Source organism: Gadus macrocephalus, chromosome 19 (genome assembly GCF_031168955.1).
Source record: "Gadus macrocephalus chromosome 19, ASM3116895v1".
Classification (NCBI taxonomy): domain Eukaryota; kingdom Metazoa; phylum Chordata; class Actinopteri; order Gadiformes; family Gadidae; genus Gadus; species Gadus macrocephalus.
This window is the reverse complement of record NC_082400.1, coordinates 9,821,665-9,838,486: the sequence shown is the minus strand read 5'-3', so window position 1 is coordinate 9,838,486 and position 16,822 is coordinate 9,821,665. Positions and strand designations below refer to the sequence as shown.

General features: G+C 42.1%; 3 protein-coding genes and 2 long non-coding RNA genes across 6 annotated transcripts in view; 1 reads left to right on the top strand and 4 right to left on the bottom strand.

Annotated features, from left to right (window-relative positions):
• The window catches only part of clip1b (CAP-GLY domain containing linker protein 1b), a 23,690-nt gene extending 18,802 nt beyond the window's left edge, over positions 1-4,888 (bottom strand). For both annotated transcript variants that reach the window (XM_060038503.1, XM_060038504.1), the window contains exons 1-6: positions 4,714-4,888; positions 3,162-3,347; positions 2,215-2,715; positions 1,853-1,986; positions 1,544-1,668; positions 1-106 (exon numbers count right to left, since the gene is read on the bottom strand). The exon at positions 1-106 is cut by the window's left edge and continues 99 nt beyond it. In XM_060038503.1, the coding sequence (XP_059894486.1) occupies positions 1-106; positions 1,544-1,668; positions 1,853-1,986; positions 2,215-2,715; positions 3,162-3,249 (954 nt within the window). In that variant the 5' untranslated portion in view covers positions 3,250-3,347; positions 4,714-4,888. The remainder of the gene's footprint in view (positions 107-1,543; positions 1,669-1,852; positions 1,987-2,214; positions 2,716-3,161; positions 3,348-4,713) is intronic.
• Positions 4,889-7,605: 2,717 nt separating this feature from the next.
• LOC132447662 (uncharacterized) lies at positions 7,606-8,621 on the bottom strand. Its single transcript, XR_009523166.1, has 3 exons — positions 8,302-8,621; positions 8,148-8,196; positions 7,606-7,873 (listed from the first exon to the last, which is right to left on the bottom strand). It is a non-coding gene; the product is annotated as an uncharacterized LOC132447662 (long non-coding RNA).
• Positions 8,622-9,383: 762 nt separating this feature from the next.
• On the bottom strand, positions 9,384-11,026 carry LOC132447639 (hydroxycarboxylic acid receptor 3-like). The gene has a single exon (XM_060038528.1). It carries the CDS (start codon positions 10,802-10,804, stop codon positions 9,713-9,715), a length of 1,092 nt encoding a protein of 363 aa, XP_059894511.1. The 5' UTR covers positions 10,805-11,026; the 3' UTR covers positions 9,384-9,712.
• Positions 11,027-11,311: 285 nt separating this feature from the next.
• On the bottom strand, positions 11,312-14,758 carry denr (density-regulated protein). The gene is made up of 8 exons (XM_060038555.1): positions 14,597-14,758; positions 13,785-13,900; positions 13,639-13,658; positions 13,424-13,508; positions 12,506-12,595; positions 12,094-12,210; positions 11,831-11,970; positions 11,312-11,455 (listed from the first exon to the last, which is right to left on the bottom strand). Exons 2-8 carry the CDS (start codon positions 13,888-13,890, stop codon positions 11,411-11,413), a joined length of 603 nt encoding a protein of 200 aa, XP_059894538.1. The 5' UTR covers positions 13,891-13,900; positions 14,597-14,758; the 3' UTR covers positions 11,312-11,410.
• A 208-nt stretch (positions 14,759-14,966) lies between these two features.
• Positions 14,967-16,775, top strand: LOC132447663 (uncharacterized). Its single transcript, XR_009523167.1, has 3 exons — positions 14,967-15,624; positions 16,288-16,328; positions 16,435-16,775. It is a non-coding gene; the product is annotated as an uncharacterized LOC132447663 (long non-coding RNA).
• The last annotated feature ends 47 nt before the right edge of the window (positions 16,776-16,822 follow it).

Sequence of the window (16,822 nt, the reverse complement as noted above, 5' to 3'; positions counted from 1 at the left end):
CCTGTGCCCACTCTTGGCCTTGGTGGGCGTGGTGGAGGGGAACCCGATGCGGGTCACCTTGTGGACGGGCGCGAACAGCCCGTACCTCGGCATGCACTGGAAGTATCTGGGAAAACAAAACAGGAACTCAAAGCCACACTGTGTGTGAGTGAAGGACGCAGATCTTTCTCTATTCGATCCCAGTCGACATGGACCACATTCAATCACACACTTGTCAGAGCTAGTTGTCAGAGCTAGTCTTTCCTTGATCCGCTGGTGTGTGTTGGTCAAAGAGGCAAAGCGGCCAGGGGTATTTTCAACAGCCAATGAAAAGTGTGTATTCCGTAGGAGCGGGCGTTTTAAAAAACATCCGCAGTGTGAATGATCCTCAAAGTGAACGACATAAGACAATCAAAAGGATTTTCTTTGATATTGATATAAGTCAACATCAAAGACAAGCGAGTGGATGTTACAGACGGAGGCTGACACCATATTCTTCGATAACATCTTTCACACTGATGGTTGCCTAAACCACAGAGCTGAGCTGTAGGGCATAGATGTTTGTTTGTTTACTTTGTTACGGTGTCGTGGGACACTCTGGTGGGTGCATGGCGAGCACAACACTGTGCCCTCTGTTCACCCCTTGGATTTGCGTTCCCCAAAGACATCAGTTGTTATGTGTGTGCGCAGACGAGACTGGAAAGTCAGCACACGTCAGTCGTTACACTTACTCTCTTTAATCGTTTCATATTGAAAACTTATGTAGTTGGACCCAAGCTTCAGACTGTCAAGAGTTAAACTTTTTTTGTTTTACTTTAGGGACTTTTTACTATAGGGAGAAAAAGCACACAAATGTAATACTGAAATTCTAAAAGACAGGCGATTAGTGCTCGACGACACCTGCTGCCACTGAGTCACCAGTCTTCAGTTCAGGCCCTTTAGGCCCCGCCCCCTCCCCTCTCTCCTCTTACAGAAAGCGCTGAACAAACTGCACCTCGCCATTAATCAACTGAAGCTATAGTGATATTCACTCATGGGACGGAGAGAGAAGAGGGATAATAGACCCTATTCACAGCGGTGCCATCGTGTCGCAGGGCACGGGTAGCAGACTAAACTAGTGAAGACAACTCCCATTGACCGTGCGGGGGCTTTGACACACATAAACGAAAGAGCTGCCTCCCTACCCCCTTGTTAATGCTGGGAGCAGCCCTGTGTCTGCCCTGCTGAGACAGCTCTGTGTAAATGCTCCATAGTCAATGAGAGTTATCTTCACTCGCTTAGTCTACTGGTCCAGAAAGGTACCTATTATTAGGGCTGGGCGATTAATCAAATTTAGATCACGATTTCGATTTTAGCGTCAACCGATCACAAAATTAACGTAATCTAGATTTTCAACCATTTTCAACCATATATAATCGTGATATCAATATTGACCAAAATAATCGTGATTATGATTTTTCCCATAATCGAGCAGCCCTACCTATAATTCATGTTATGAGCGACACCTGCGTCGGACCTACTAAGAACCCTGTGTGGAAGAAGGTCCTTAATGTCGGCGGCCTACCTGGCTCCGGCCACCGCCCCGTCGTTCTTCCCCAGCGGTTCGTCCAGCTCCACACCGCACCAGTCCCCCTTGGCGAAGTCCGTCTCACCCAGGAACCGCACCACCCCCGCCTTGGTGCCCCCCACCTGGGTTACCACACGAAAGAGATACACAAAACGTGGACAAAGTGCTTATGATAGTAACAACATTGGGTTCGGCCGTATCCATGGAGATGAAAGTATTCTCTCCTAGTGTTGGAACTCCAGCTGAAACAGGGGGTTCAGTCACACCTCAAAGCTTTAATATTCTGAGGGATGGTTGTGCTCTCACCAGGACTCGGTCTCCGAGCCTCAGCTCCCTCGTGCCCTTCTTGACTGAGTCCGTCTCGGAGAGGTTGGTCATGGACCCGCTCGTCGGGAGTGCTTTATCTAAACTTCCCATCGTCCTGATGCCCGAGCCCTGGGCTGGAATGACAGCGGGATCTTAGACTGATGATGTCACAAAGATTAATAAAGTAGACATTTAAAGAAAAGAATAGATAAAATCCTTGTCACTACAATAACATGAGCCTATTTATACAATAATACGGTCATTTCCTTTAATATTAAATAAAAATATAAAAAAGGATAATAAAATAAAGAAATACAAGAATACATCAATAAGTATTGGTGTTTATGTATTATATAAATTACCAGCGGGGGCAGCAGTCGAGGGGGCAGCAGTCGAGGGGGCAGCAGTCGCGGGGGCAGCAGTCGCGGGGCTGGTGGGCGTGGCCTCTGCCTCCCCCTTGGATTCACCCTGTGCTGGGCTGGCACCTTGGGCCGGGCTGGCATCAACCTTCCCTCCGTTCACCACCGCCTCCTCTTTCTCCTTCTGCGGCAGCGGGGTGTGGGACAGCTTGGACGGCCGCGTGAAGATCCCCTGGCCGTCCTCGCACGTGAAGTAGCGGACCCCGGCCACCGAGCCGTCGTTCTTCCCGATGCTCTCCTCCAGCACGATCCCGGCCCACTGGCCCGGGGCGAACTGGGTGCCTCCGATGAACCGCACGCAGCCGGCCTTGTTGCCGTTCACCCAGACCTTCTCCCCCACCTGGAAGTCCGGCCCGGGGGCTCCATCGTGGCCCGGGGAGGTGGCCCCGCCGGGGGCCGGGGGTCTCTCCGGAGCAGGGGTAGGGGGGAAGGCCTTCGCAGCGCCTGCGGGAATGATGGAACGTGTTGTATATTTGATTAAGATCATCTAGTGCCACGCTGCTGGGACGGGTGGAAGACAGCTACTCTGCAGACACAATACAAGGACCTCTTTGTTTATAACATTTAAGGAATGACCCTTGGCAATGGAATAATGCTACATTCCAAGACTTTTTCAATTAACACAGTTTGTTTCATTCCTTATAAAGAATGATCCAAAACATAGAAAAGCACATATCAAGTGTGGACACAGCATGTCAATAGAGGCCTTCCATTCCATTTATAAACAAAATCAACAATCAATTCAGTAAAAAAGGTGTAGAACTATTTTCTTTCCAAACCAACTGAAATAATCAATACAGTGGTGACATTTTACAAGGAGAGTTCAAAGGATGAGGCCATTAAATAAAAACAATCAACTTAAATCGAAGATACACCCTTCTGGTTCCTACCCGAAGAGGGGGACGTCCTCAATGCCACTCCAGCAGGGCGTCCTATCTTGGTAGGGGGTTTCAGTCCACTGGGCTTGCCTGTACTCATGGCTGTCTCTGTCTCTGCCTCCAGGCCTCTGAATAGTGGGGGGAGGAGCAGGGTCTTCTTGGTCTACTGGGCTGCCCAAGGCCCACTAGGCCCACACACTACCATCACAAAAAAAGACAAAAAAGATATGAGCTAGTCCCTAGCCTTGTTCTCAGCCCGTCTGGCTCCTCATTTGCTATTTGCCTATCAGTGGCTTTGCTTCTGTCATGTGTCCTGGCATATGTCATCTGTGAGCCCGTACTGTATTGTTGAGTGCCCCTTGCACAGTTTGGTTTTGTACTACTGTCGTCTTTGCTGTGCTATGACTTGCCTCTTCATGCGGTTTGTTGCCTCATACGTATATATCTGCAGCTCCCTTGTTTGTTTGTCATCTATCTGTCTGACCTGGCAACGGCCTGGCAAGAGGCGAATTGTAAAGAAAGGGACATAATAAATTGGGGATCGAACCAGGTGTGTTTAGGCAGGGAGTTGACCATTGTGCTATCACCTAATCTAGACAAAATTATATTTGCACTGTATCTAAATAAGAAGATGACATGGATGGCAATTCATATATAGCAACATAGTAATAACATGAATTGCAAATCATTTAATTATCTCAAATAAACCAGGCTAAGAAAGAAGCAGGTGCATGCTTAGGCCTAATTAGCCAGTAGAACTGAAATTCAAAAATCGACCATTAATATCCCATAAAGTAATAATAATAATTCGAAATATAATACAATTTTTGTTTTGGGTTTAGGATATGAAAAAGTCAGTAAAAATAAAACATAAAACAACATTTCAAATGTCATGACGACTAAATAGTTCGACACTGCCTTGTTTTATATAATTATATAATATTCGCCCCCGTCCGACTTCAAACCTTAACACAACGAAACATGGACTACAATATCCAATTCCTATTGAACAGTAATACACATATTCTGTAGACTCAGGGGGACCCTCGTGGATCGGGTGTTTCCAACCTGTTTACCAGCCTAGGTAGTATGAAAGAAAAGACGCCCACACCAGGTGCAGTACCCGCCCTATGAGGACAATATCACACTCTGCACGTCTTACATGCTCATGTCTTCAACATGTGTCTTCACACGTCGTGACACTGTCTGACAGGACATCCCTTGAAACCAGACAATCGATATATTAGGAAGTAACAAGTGTTTTACACCATGTATTCGTACAGACATATGTGCGATGCTGCATATGACGTGTCGTGTCGACTGTGTATCTATTGAATACGCCCAATGCCGATACTTTTCCCAGTCATACATGGATTCATGTTCAGTTCGTTACCGTCAGTTGTTTACGATCCCTGCTGGAATGTGAAGCTAGCTAGCTTACTCATTAGCGATATAGCATAACAGTTTTACGTTGGATCATTAGAAGGCTCGTTTCTCACGAGCATAACATGAAACAAACACACATATGCTGATGACAATCTGACAACTTAACAAAAAGGCTTACTTGAGGCTTGGTCTATAAAGGAAATATTTTAGGAGTTAAAGCGACGTAGCGTTTTCGCGCAGCGTCTCCACCGACAGCACCGTTAGGTTTATGAAGACTGATCCGCTCCCATCCCAGGCTCTGTCTGAGTAGTTGCTACAATAGAGCAGGCTGCAGTCTCAGGACCGCAGTGTCAGGACCGCATTCATAGGACCGCATGTATAGGTCTCAACATTTCCTTGGAGGGCGAAGGAATCTCACGATGAGCAGCTCAATAATAATGAATGAAAACAGGGTGAAACACAACAGGAAGCTAACCTAATAACTAAACTTAAACAAATAACAAAAAGTACTGTAACTTACCCTGACCAAAAGCTTAAACTTAACCATCTCGGACCTAATACCTAAATGAACCATCACTAACCTTTTAACAAAACGTAACCATCTCTAATGCAATACCTAAACTTTAACATCTCTGTCCTAGCACCTAAACGTAACCGTATCTAACCTAATAACTCAACAACAAACATCTCAACTTAAACATCTCTTTCCCCTACTACAGTAAACTTAACCATTTATATCATAACACATAGGCCTAAACTTAAAACAATCTCTAACCCGACACAACAGTTCTTAGAAATGCGGTCCTATGAGTGTGGTGCTGTAACTGCAGCATTCACTATTGCAGGAACGTGTTATTTGGCTCCAGCCTCCCACCCTGGCCGATCCCTGCCCACTGCCCAGACAGTCTGACGTGAGCTTCACAACATCGCTATGTTATTTTCCAAAGATCCCTATGATTTAGCCTATAAATAAAGAGAAAGCTGTCAAAAGTTACGTGGAATTATGGAAAGGATAACCTTTTTGATCTCTTTTTCTCTTTATGCTGTATTTATTCTTTGTCTGCTGTATTTAGTTTTATACTTAAAAATCGTTTCGCAGTATAACTTAATTGACCATGTTATGTTTTATTAACATGTGTAATATTGATTGGCAGGATCAAATAAATCGTTGTTATGGATTGATAGTGGCATAACAAAGCCAATATGGCAATTATCTGAACACGTATTAATGAATCAACACCTTCAACACCTCAATTACCCATAATCAATCACAACATTATTCCTGATTGGGGACTGAGTGGATAAAGGTCCCTCTCACCTTCTTTTATAGGTCCATGCCTCTCACCCATGGACCTATAAAGAAACCACTAAACCCACAGAAACGGATATACCTCCCTTCAAAGCATGTTTGGATGTCCTGCCCTCTCGCTCACCAGTAAAGTCAATTTAAAGCCTACTCTAGTCGTTCTGTCATGAAATGAGAAGTCCAGGGAAAGAGGTTAGGATTTTAAAAGTGACTTTCTTAAAATTACCCTTCAAAACCAAGATAAAATAAATTCTGCGAATGGAAAATGGAATTACCTATTCTCTTTAATGAATGTCATTCCAACTGCAACCAAAATTTCAATCACCGTTTAAAGCCTACGTTTTTGGAGGCTTAGACAAAATAACGTATTGATAGTAAAGCAGCAGTTTAAGCCATTTACAGGGAAGGAAATCATGGATTTATGTCTGATTGTCAACATTTTAATCGAGATAGGCCTATCTGAGTCATCCGTTTTGAGGAACGGGGCGTTTGTTTTGGCTGTGGTCACCGTAATCGCTGATTTCAGTCTGTCCCCCCCCAAACAACGCGAGTAGGGCCTATCATTTCAAGCCGGTTAGTATAAATCTTTGCCCTCCCGAATCTATCGGGGAAAGCTAAATCGTGTGTCCTCAGACCCCAGAATGTGGGACACTTGTGACAATGGGCTATACCAAATCGTTTGGCTATGCTTTCAACAACCTGGCTATTTATTTTCCCAGTCAGTTCAGGCATCACTTAAATCCTGTGCAGTGTCTTTTGGGTGTTTTGTGTATCATACGAGATATTGCTCCCATCTCCCAGTGATGCGTTGTCCATGGCTTGGGGATTTTAGGCTTAGTGTAGCCATGAAAGATTTACCTTCACCTTCCCCTCTTTGTCCAGAAACATTTTGTGTTTAAAAAGTACATGTACCACTACCAAGTCAACACAGTGTTATGGGTGAGCAGCTGACTGTGGCAAGTTGGCCGCCAGTGCGGACCTTCGACTCCATTGGCCAGCAGAATATGCATGTGTACGTTTTTCAAATGACATTTTCTCAAAATCTATACAGTAAAATCAAATGGTTCCTTGTGGTCAAGTAGTCAGTACAACAGTTAGTATGGTCATATCAGTCAGTGCCTGAACTTATGTGACATTCGGTCTATAGCCCACTTCAAATTGCTGACATAATGCAATTTGCAAAGGCGAGAATATGCATGTGTACGTTTTTCAAATGACATTTTCTCTAAATCTATACAGTAAAATCACATGGTTCTTTGTGTACAAGTAGTCAGTACAACAGTTAGTATGGTCATATCAGTCAGTGACATTTTCTCTAAATCTATACAGTAAAATCGAATGGTTCCTTGTGTACAAGTAGTCGGTATAACAGTTAGTATGTCATATCAGTTAGTGCCTGAACTTATGTGAAATTCGGTCTATAGCCCACTTCAAAGTGCTGACATAATGCAATTTTGCAAAGGCGAGAATATGCATGTGTACGTTTTTCAAATGACATTTTCTCAAAATCTATACAGTAAAATAACATGGTTCCTTGTGTACAAGTAGTCAGCACATGGGTTAATATGGTCATATCAGTCAGTGCCTGAACTTATGTGAAATTCGGTCTATAGCCCACTTGCTGACATAATGCAATTTTGCAAAGGCGAGAATATGCATGTGTACGTTTTTCAAATGACATTTCTTATTTTTTTAACAAGAAACAATATGCACAAGCACATAAACAAGTCTTATGCTACACTTTTGAGCATTTTTTGATTTTTTTTTTCTTTTTAATAACCATTTTAAATGTTGAAGAAAGGCACTAATGAACGAGTTACACAATATCTCAAAACATCTCGGCATATGACAGTAATAACTTACACCCATGAACAACTGTCCATGTTAAATGATTCTGGAGATGTCCCACTGCCTCGTGCACAGCCTTGAATTGTACTCTTTCAGCGGGGCAAAGAGGGCAATGATAATTAGGGCACTTCTTACAGAGGAACACCTCAAGTACATTGTCCAAATGCCTCACAGACTCATGAACCTACAGAAATGGCAAAAATTGATGATCTTTATGCGTCAACATGTAAACATTTGATTAACCTACATGAGTCCAAAAGTCTGAGACCACTATAACTGCTTTAACTTGAATGAAAATGAAAAACTATGAGAAGTTTTCTTCAAATTGTATAGCAATGCCAGTATGCCACCATTTATGAGCCCTTTTTGTTATCCCTACGTATACATTTACTAAACTAAACTGTATTCCCGTCGCATGTTACATGCATTGTTTTATTGAGCTCGCTATGGCTACTAACCTGCCGGATCTCTGCCATGTCGGGCACGACAATCTGGCACGTGAATCTGCTGAGAGAAATTGTCTGACCGTGTCAATTTTATTTTATTTGTTTATCGATATTGCATCATCAGGTAACATATACTTCTCAAAATAACCGAACTAGGGGAAATCACCTTAGCTTGGTTCTTCCACGCCTCAGATCTTGTCACGCTGTTTGGGTTTCTATTTAAAGGTAGCCGGTTAACCAATCAGATGTGGGAACGAACAAGGCCCTCCCACTTGCGGCTGTGTAGCTATGCACACTTGCAGATATTCGCCCACTGACGGCTGGGTTCGGTGTCCCAAGCCGGTCTCACACATCAGACCTTAGATATGAATCCAAAGACTAGCTATTTTGCAAGTGTAGCTTATTGGAAACTATTCTGCGGTCGTTGTTGGTTTCCGGCCAGGGCTCCGTGTCGTCTCCCCCCCTAGAAGTTCTCCTTGGTCCGGGTTTAGCAGAGCCCAGACGCGCTCTAACGTCATCACTTTGTTATTTTCCCTCATTAATCATCCAAGATGGAAAAGAAAACAGTCAAAAGTTTCTTGGACTTTATAATATTTTAATATGATTATCTTCTTTTATTATTTGCATTGATCCTTACATTTTTAATTCGTATCCAACAGTTTTGTTTAATGGCTTGCAAGAAAAGAGCGGATAAGGAGATCACATTAGTCACGTTTCCATCTAAAAGGTGATGAGAATCTTCAGAAAGTTCGCAAAAAAGAGTGGTTGGAGCGAAAAATTGCACACATTCCAGGGCTTGTCGTATCCTTTTGATAACATCCTCTCTTAGGTCCTGATATATAGTGGAATTGCGTTGTTTTCCATCTAAAATAGCTGTAATGTTTTTTTCTTCGATGAGAGCAAGGAAAAGTTTTACCTCTTCAGCGGTCCCCACGTATCTATTATTCACATTGGCCATCTGTTCCATGGACGTATTTAAAGGATAGCGTACATTGTACATATTTCTGTATTTCTGAAATTCTTCGCAGCCCTTATAGGCTACCACAGATGCTCTAGGGTCTAGACTCTATTGTATTGTCCCCCAGGGTGCAATTAGTTCGCGGTATAACAGTTAGGAGCTCTGTATAACTTACTGTAGGCTATATGCCTACACTTCGATAGATATTCTAATTTCCTCTAACAATGCAACCCCAAGAACTAACCACTAACTTGAAACAGAGAATGACATGGCCTGAGGTTTCATTTTTCCTAGAACATCTTCAACAATGTATTTTGTTATTTATGAGTTCCCTTTCTGGTGACAAATTTCAGTAGAAAAAAATGCCTAAATGAAATAGGTCTAAATTCTTCATTACTTTATTTATAGGCCTAATATACACACTTAAAATGACATTTCGAGGCAATTGACACGTTCAGCTTGCCCAGCTCACTGATCAATTGCCCTATTTCCATTAACTTACCCCAAATATTTTTCTTGATAAAATGGGTAGAAATCACCCTTAGTTTATTACACTAACATTTGAGATACAATTTGTAACAATGGGGGGATCATACAAAGAAAAATCCCCAATTGATATCTAGATACTTACAGCAGCCACCGTTGAAACCTGCTCTTCTTCTTCCTTCCTCCCCAGCAGCTTGTTGAGAAGTTTCTGAAAGATGCCGCTGAACGAGGGACTGGAGAAGTAGTACACCAGAGGGTTGAGGACGCTGTTGAAGTAGGTGAAGCACACCGACGTATAGAACGCCAGGTTAGCCTCTCTGAAGTGAACGCACTCGCTGTACCAGTTCTTGAGGATCCACACGGCGACGCGGGATATCGTGCTGGGGAAGAAGCAGGTGACGAAGATCAATGCCACGGCCAGCACAAACTGCACGGCCCGCTTGATCTTCCCGCTGCTGTCGATGGTCTTGGTTCTCAGCTGCCACAAGATGCTGATAGTGCAGAACGCCACGATGGCCGTGGGTAGGAAGAACTGGACCACGTAGAAGGTGTTGTGCCAGGTGGACAGAGGGCTGTATCCCATGCAGATGTTGAAGCTCTCACACTGGGTGCGGTTGTTGCGGTAGAAGAAGTGGCGGTCAGAGAGCAGGTATCCTGTGGCGAGGACGATCAGCCCCCACAAGGACAGGGACACCCATAGCGCGTAGCCCAGCCCCATGCGGTTGATGGGGTGCAGAGGATGGACGATCTTCAAGTAGCGATCAACAGCCACTGCTGTGAGAAAGAAAATCCCTGCGGCGCGGTTGGCGGCCAGCAGGAACAGTAAGATCCTACAGGGGATGTCACCGTACAGCCAGTCTTTACCCCTGCGGTAGTAGTCGGCCCGGAAGGGCAGGCAGAAGAGCACGATGGTGTCGGCCACGGCCAGGTGGGTGAGGTACACCGAGTTGGGCTTCCAGCTGTCCATGTGAAAGACGAACATCCACAGTGCCACTATGTTCCCCAGCAGCCCAAAGATGAACTCCAGTATAAGGATGGGAGGCAAGAGCTTATCCAGGATGGGCGACTCGAAGGCACAGCAGATATCCGCCGGAGTGGTGTTAAACATCTGAGACATTGCTGCAGCCCGGCAGGTCAATTTCGACCGTCTGCTGCTGCCAACAGGGTCAACAGGGATAGGTATTGATTGCTTTCCGCGAGAAGTCAGCCGTGTCTGTGTGTTCATGCAAACTAACCTGATAACATGTAAACGTATAGGGTTGGCACACAAATGCTATCAGTATTTATGTACTAAAAGGTTGCCTCCAGGGAGGTGCTCTTTGCACAAGGGAATATGGATAAAAGTGTCAACTGTATTCGTCTAGGGATGTCGCCATCATTATAAAACTATTATGATTCAGCAGATGCACACTCCAGGGGACTCAACCAGATGCTAAGTCCCTGAAAAACAACCAGCTTGTGGTTAGTTAGCAACTTGGTCACACGTATAACAGATAACCAGGATCTGAATTGAAACGTAACCGTTTTAGCCTTCTTGAAAAAAGGTGCTAAAACGTGTACAAATAATAAGTAGTGACCAGGTGAATGAGACTGAAATTTATTAGCCTAGATTTGTGTTGAGAGAAATGGGAGGGATTCACATCATACCACAGCTTTTGGCAAATGAGAAAGCAGCTATCATAACTAAAATTGCCAAGTCTGCAGTATTTATATACAGTAAATAAAATAGATATAAAATGATTCTTTTTTTTTTAATGTTAACGTGTACATTTGGCCAAGGTTTTGCTGTTACATGTCACATCCATAATCAGTAAAAGTGCATATTAGATCTTCACTTCTTGACTTCTCCCAAATCGTCGATGCTGTCATCGTCCACCTAAAAAGAGAAGAGTTTGACTCAGTTTTTTGTGTTATGTTGTCCTCCTTCTTTCTAAAGGCCATGAAACATCAAGCCCTTAAGACGAAATATAGCCATAAGATACCCGCTTTCAAAAATGTTCTGCCATCCGACCATAGCAAAGACATTTTCTTGCATTTGTCTTGGCACAAGTTTTAAATGTTGATAAGGCTTACGCTTCAATTTTTGCTCCATTTTCCTAATAAAATGGCTGAATTAGTAAGGTTTCTTCTGACAAATGTACTTATTGAAAGTTGCTTTGGATAAAGGCGTCTGCTATATACCCTACATGTTAACGTTTCAAAATGAACAAAAAGCAAAACAATTTCCTTATGTATAAAGGAGAGCACTGACCTCTGGCCACTTTTCCTGAATGACATCAATGATGTCATCTGTGAAGTCTCCCTGAATAATGATCTCATCCTCCGGCGTCACCGAAGCTCCACAGGAGAACTTCTGGGCAAAGAACCGCTGGGCATCCTTAAGCTCGATGTCTGGAGGGTTCGGCAGCACCACAGAAACCCAGAGAAGTACATTCAGGGCCGATTGCATGATTTAATTTAAACCAATGCTAGACGTCTGTGTTTGATTGGACTACTCAGATGTGTTCTTCTTACCAAACGTTTGTAGGCCACACACTCTTGTGACGTATTTCTTCTTTGCCCGCGGGATCTTTGCTATTGTGACTTTCTGTGGTACCGATTTCTTTTTCTGTTTAATCTGGCCTCTTCCACCTACAAAAAAAATACCACAGATATTCTCAAACACACTGTAAAAAAGATTTGTTAAACCAAGTAACATTGTCTACAGCTTCATCTTGTCACATTTTTCTAGTACTTTAGCATACCTTTTTATCCAAAGCAATTGATAGGGAATTCGGATACATGTCATTCATAAGGGTGATTAAAGGTACATGTGGACATTGGTTGTCAAAGCCAGTAACTTCCGGCTGGGAGTCAAACATCCTGGCCACTACACTACCCTGTCCCTAGTAATTGAAAATACTCTTTATTGAAACATCAAATGAACCTCGCTTCTGTTTCTTCCTCTCCTCCTCTTCAACTAATGGTGGTTCCTCTCCGGTCACAACCTCCAGTTTCGGTATGTTCCCCTGGGGGCCTGCCAGACAGAAAAAGAGAATCAATAGTAAATGCACAAAACACAATTCGTGACACAATGAGAGCTTACAACAACGGCATGCTAGTGCGACAGCGGAATAAATATTCCATATGCCTGTGAAATAGGCTGTAACCTAATGGCCACTTGGTTTTTGGTGATTATGCTTGATATTATCGGCTTGCCATTAGTGGTTTATAAACTCAAGTCAGTGAAAACGCGTCACATCATAGGACTATCACGATGGACAGCAGAATCTGGAGGAGCAAAACTCAAATCATTCCCTGCTCTGCCAGTAGGGGCTGCTGATACCTACCAATATAGACACCATACATACAAACCTCCCTGGGAAATATGTGTTGAATGGAAAAGTACCTCCCAATATTGTGAGGAAAATTCAGTCTACATTTATTTGGTTGCTCAATTTGAGGTATATGTAAATCAGACAATGAAATTCAGGACATGGAGTAAAGGGCAGATCGATTATACTTGACACACCAGAATCCATTAATAAATGAGATAACCGAGTAATAGGAGGAGATACATTTGTGAGGACATCGCTTTTGGCGAAAAGCACCCGAAAGATTTGCTTTGACTTATTGTCCATGATAAACAAAACATTAATTAATAAATGCCACCTGTTATGCCGCCTGAGGACAATCTTACTTTTGGATGCAGGAGCTTTCTAGCACATTGATTATTCAGATTGTTACAATGAGTAATTTCAAAGACACGCAGCCATACCTGGCAGGGCTGACAGGGAAACTAACTGTAGTATTTTTGCATTTGATATACCACTCAAATATTACATTATATATGGCCGGTACTCACCTACAGTCAGCCTAGCAAAGAGATCTGGAAAGTTCTTCTCCAGCCAGTGCCTGCATTTTGCTGGCTCTGGCATATACTCACAGTACTGTAAACACAAGGGTACAATTACATCACTTGGATTCCACAATATACTATATGGTAGACATTTACTTTAAAGCTACAGCCAATAGCAAAGGAGTGACAAGAAACGACATTATTAATATTTGTTTATTTACCTCTGTTGGCAAAGAGCACACTAAAACACAAAGAAAGAAGGGGTTAGAACACTAATAGAATGAATTTACAGAACAAATCACAGGCATTCATTCACAGTGCTTATCAATGTATCAATTACGTTGATCAATAAATTATGCATTCTTACCACCACAATAAAGGACTTTATGTGGAACCTTGGAATCCGAGTCAGCTGCACCATGGTCCCCTTTGTACTCAGGGGAACTGGATTCCATGTTTTCAGTAGTAGCCATTACCAATATTCTAGAAACAAATTCAAAAGTTAAGAACCATTTTGGAAACGGCTTATGAATACAGGTTAGAAAATTACATCGGGAGCACTTCTACATTTGGGTTTAACCTAAGAACTGTACGCCAATAAAATAGAATACGCTGCCCCAAAAATGTCCTCGTAGTTTCTTGATTCCCATAACCTCTTCATGAATAGATGGCATCAATACACTCTACTGATACAACTAGATATCTGGAGGGTCACATACAATAGTTTCAAGTGTCATGTCCAATTGGACAGGACGCAACCATGTTTTTTGTTTAACCAATAACACAAACATAAGGAACTGCTTGGTTATTAGCATCGCCACGCAGAGATGAAATACGTCTATAATAAGCTGACGTTAGCTTGCTAACACATGCGGCACTTATAAATGGACCAGTTGAGTCACCTGTTTAAGCTACATGGTGTTACTTCTATAGACAATGCCTTAACGAATTGCACCCCCGTCCGGGCACCACACCGTCCATGTCAGTGAATGGGAAACTGTACTTGTATTGGTTTCATTCAACGCCTAGCCTCAACTTACCAAGCTGTCACCTACCGAGCCAAGGGAAACGCAATAACTGATGTGGTTGCGACGCTAGCAACCAAGAGGCTTGCTAACGTTGAGCCCACTAAACAGATCTTTAAATAAATAGAAAGGGACAAATTATGAGGATACGTACCCTTCAAAACACACTATTAATGTCTTCTTTTCAATAACGTAGATCGCATTATTGAAGTTAATTAAACTTGAAGAAATAATTGAGATTAGAGAGTTCAGTTGTGTTACATAGAGCACGCCTCTTCAAGCTTCGGCTCTTCCTCGTGAGTTTTGTATATCTGCGGCGTCACACCTAGGTCGTTGCCGCCCCCTATTGCTTTGGAGTATAGACCACAATAATATCTATCGCTTTATAATAATTATTATTTTTTAACAGTTTATTAATGTCACATCTAAAGCACATATATTTTTTTAATGGGTATTTTAGGTTATTTTTATTAAAGAAAATATGAATGCTCTGCTACCGTTCTTTCATCAAAAATAAATCAACCCGAAACCATATCCGTTTTAGAAGGTTCCCATACAAAATCATTGTTGTCCTTAATGATGTGCATGAATTTATGTATTTATTTCATATTAGTGGGAGAGAAACAATCAAACAAACGTGTGGCTCTTATAATCATATTTTGGAAACGTTGTCCTTCTTCTTATATGGCGCGGGGTTTGAACATCCAATCAAAGTTGAGCAACCCAAACTTTTTACAAATGTGGATTCTATGACTAGCGAGAATAATGTTTTATTGTTATTGTGCAGCTAATAATTTCACGATGTTGTGAGTCTCTATGAACGTTGTAATCTTCTGGTCCGTCGTTAGAAGGCAACAGCACCAAGGATACTAACGTAGTAGTAGTAGCAGTGGTAGCAGTAGTAGTAGTAGTCATACCAACAGTGTTTTACTTGAAATTCAAACCTATCTCATTGACAAATCATTGTCAGGTAATGTAGTTCGAAATATTGTTAACTGTATGTATTGTCTAAGATAACTGCCCAGAGAAAGTACAGTTGTTGAGCCAAAACGACTCGCCATCTGCCCTACCGTTACAGCAGCGATACTGTGGAATGAGGTGAACGGTTGGGTCAAACCTGACCTGCAATGGATAGAGAATGTCCTCATGGAAGCTCCTCGACCACTCCACCTCGGTTATATGGTAAACGAATCATTTGGAATATATATGTTGAAATGAAATGAAATGAAATAATAGGAAGAAAAATCCTTACAAAAACAATAGGGATCCAACCTGTTGGCTTGGACCCCTAATGAGGCATTTATATCCCGCACATATGATTAGCAAGCCAACACAAGGAAGGCAGCTAACCATGTCAGAGCGGCTGGCTGTGAAATGTGCACAAAATGTGGTGTAGACTTTGAAGTTGGTAAGAAACTGATATTACCGTGACATCATTATATTTATAAAGAAAAATGAAAATGGTTTTAGAACTGGTTATATAAATGATTCTTCAACATTCTCTTAAAACAGTTAGTATTATTAATGCATCTTATTTCTAGAGGTAGAGAGTTCCATGCAACTGGTGCGTAATTAGAGAATCTCCTGGCATCTACTTTCGTCTTTGCCGTTCTGGATATCTTCAGCTTGAAGTTGTCACCTGGTATCTTCGATCTGGTGTTGCAAGTGTTGTTGATATATATTTATGAAACTGTACAATCTACACTTGTATTAATATGCATGACTGTTGATTTTCAGAAAGAATATAGCAAAGTGCCTACATTAGTCTTTGCTCATGTGTCTTTTGTTTTAATATGCATACAAATAGTTTTAACTGCTTTTGTCATTTTCTTGTATTTGATTTAGACCCCTCTTTTGAGCTTTGGCAAAGCACGCCTGTAAAAAAGGTGAGCAATTTAATTTACATCATCCCCCAAGATGCATATATTTTTTTAAGTGACAATTCAATAGGACGATAGTTATTGAAAAGGTCTTTGGTTTCCATATTTTCAGGATAATGTTGGAGTATTTCCTGCTGATATCAGTAAAGTTTCCATCCGATCTAGCAATGAAGTGGATGGGAGGGTCAGACCTTACCCTGTAGACAATGATTGTCGTACCCAGCTACAGCACAATCAAGTAAGGGATCAATTCAGTTAGAAAATATCTCTCTTTAATATATATTAGTGATAGTGTTAAACAGTAACTAAATCATCATCACCATTTTGAGTTTGAATAAAGTGTATATTTGACCACATTTAGAATATGGGATAATTATTTTAACTATTTAGCTACCAAGCATATGCGTAAAGTGATTCCAGTGACTTTTTCTCTTGTTTCCCTCCGACTGTGCCCTCTTGTTCATACCCAGGACACACAAGTGCTACAAATCAAACCGCTA

Excerpts from the sequence above, each read along its gene's own strand:
- denr (XM_060038555.1), bottom strand. The coding sequence starts at position 13,890 with ATGGCTACTACTGAAAACATGGAATCCAGTTCCCCTGAGTACAAAGGG. Across the intron at positions 13,659-13,784 it reads TAAAGTCCTTTATTGTGGTG|TGTGCTCTTTGCCAACAGAG; the intron begins GTAAGAATGCAT and ends TTTGTGTTTTAG. Across the intron at positions 13,509-13,638 it reads TGTGCTCTTTGCCAACAGAG|TACTGTGAGTATATGCCAGA; the intron begins GTAAATAAACAA and ends TTGTGTTTACAG.
- LOC132447639 (XM_060038528.1), bottom strand. The coding sequence starts at position 10,804 with ATGAACACACAGACACGGCTGACTTCTCGCGGAAAGCAATCAATACCT.